Source organism: Condylura cristata, unplaced genomic scaffold, assembly GCF_000260355.1.
Source record: "Condylura cristata isolate star-nosed mole 26May11 unplaced genomic scaffold, ConCri1.0 scaffold00025, whole genome shotgun sequence".
NCBI classification, from domain to species: Eukaryota; Metazoa; Chordata; class Mammalia; order Eulipotyphla; family Talpidae; genus Condylura; species Condylura cristata.
This window is the reverse complement of record NW_004567126.1, coordinates 31,729,694-31,730,806: the sequence shown is the minus strand read 5'-3', so window position 1 is coordinate 31,730,806 and position 1,113 is coordinate 31,729,694. Positions and strand designations below refer to the sequence as shown.

The 1,113-nt window shown below is 73.9% G+C and overlaps 1 protein-coding gene across 1 annotated transcript in view; it reads left to right on the top strand.

Annotated features, from left to right (window-relative positions):
- Positions 1-1,113, top strand: part of CAMSAP3 (calmodulin regulated spectrin-associated protein family, member 3) — a 9,054-nt gene that overhangs the window by 6,053 nt on the left and 1,888 nt on the right. The window contains exons 14-15 of the mRNA XM_012729453.1: positions 1-318; positions 953-1,092. Coding sequence (XP_012584907.1) covers positions 1-318; positions 953-1,092 — 458 coding nt within the window. The remainder of the gene's footprint in view (positions 319-952; positions 1,093-1,113) is intronic.

Below are 1,113 nucleotides of genomic sequence, written 5' to 3'. Positions count from 1 at the left end.
CGACCCGTGGAGCTTCGGCTGGCGCCCCTGACGCGGGTGCTCACCCCCCCGCACGACGTAGACAGCCTCCCCCACCTGCGCAAGTTCTCCCCGAGCCAGGTGCCCGTGCAGACACGCTCCTCCATCCTCCTGGCCGAGGGCCCGTCTCCCGAGGAAGCCGCGGCCCGGCCCGGCCTCATCGAGATCCCGCTGGGCAGCCTGGAAGAGCCCCCGGCTGAGGATGAGGGGGCAGGGAGCCCCCCTGGGGCGGAGGACTCCTTGGAGGAAGAAGCGTCCTCGGAGGGCGAGCCCCGGGCGGGACTGGGGTTCTTCTACAAGGTGAGCGTCGCCTCGGGCGAGGGCCGGTGGCTGGCCGGACAGTCGGAGCGGGGAGCCGAAGGGGCAGTGGCCAGGGCGCGACGGACGGCTGGGCGGGGGTGGGGGGGCGGCGAGGGAGGGCAGGAGAGTGAGTGGTGGCCAGGCTGGGAGTCTGGGACCCTGACGGGACCCCCTCCGCCCCGGCGTGCGCGGCTCCCCTCCTCGGCTGCTCTCTGCTCACCCCCGTCCGGGCCTGGCCGCCTGACACCTGTAGTCTCCCCCTGAAGAGCGGCTCCCCGCCCCGCCCTGGCCCTTTCGAGCGAACATTTCTGAGAACTACAGAGTGGGCCTGGTCGCTCCCCCCCCGCGGCTGAGTCCCGGCTCGAGTCCGGCCGCCCCGCCGGCTGCCCAGGCCTCGGGCTTCCCTTCTCGCTCCCCTACCCGTTCTCCAAAGCCGCTTCCTCCAGGAAGCCTCACCTGGTGCCTCCGACTGCTGGGCGGTGGGTGGCTGGGCCGGCCCCGGCCGCAGCGTGGCGAGCGGAGAGCAGGCCCCGCGTGGCTCTGGAAGTACAGACGTGGCAGGGCGGTGCGTAGCGGGCAGGCTGCGTGGCTGGGGCCGACCAGAGCGTCAGCAGCTGGTCGGTGCCTGCCCCAGGGTGAAGACAAGCCCGAGGACGAGATGGCCCAGAAGCGGGCCAGCCTGCTGGAGCGGCAGCAGCGGCGGGCGGAGGAGGCACGGCGGCGGAAGCAGTGGCAGGAGGCCGAGAGGGAGCAGCGGAGGGAGGAGGCCGCTCGGTGAGCCTGGGCCCGGCCGGC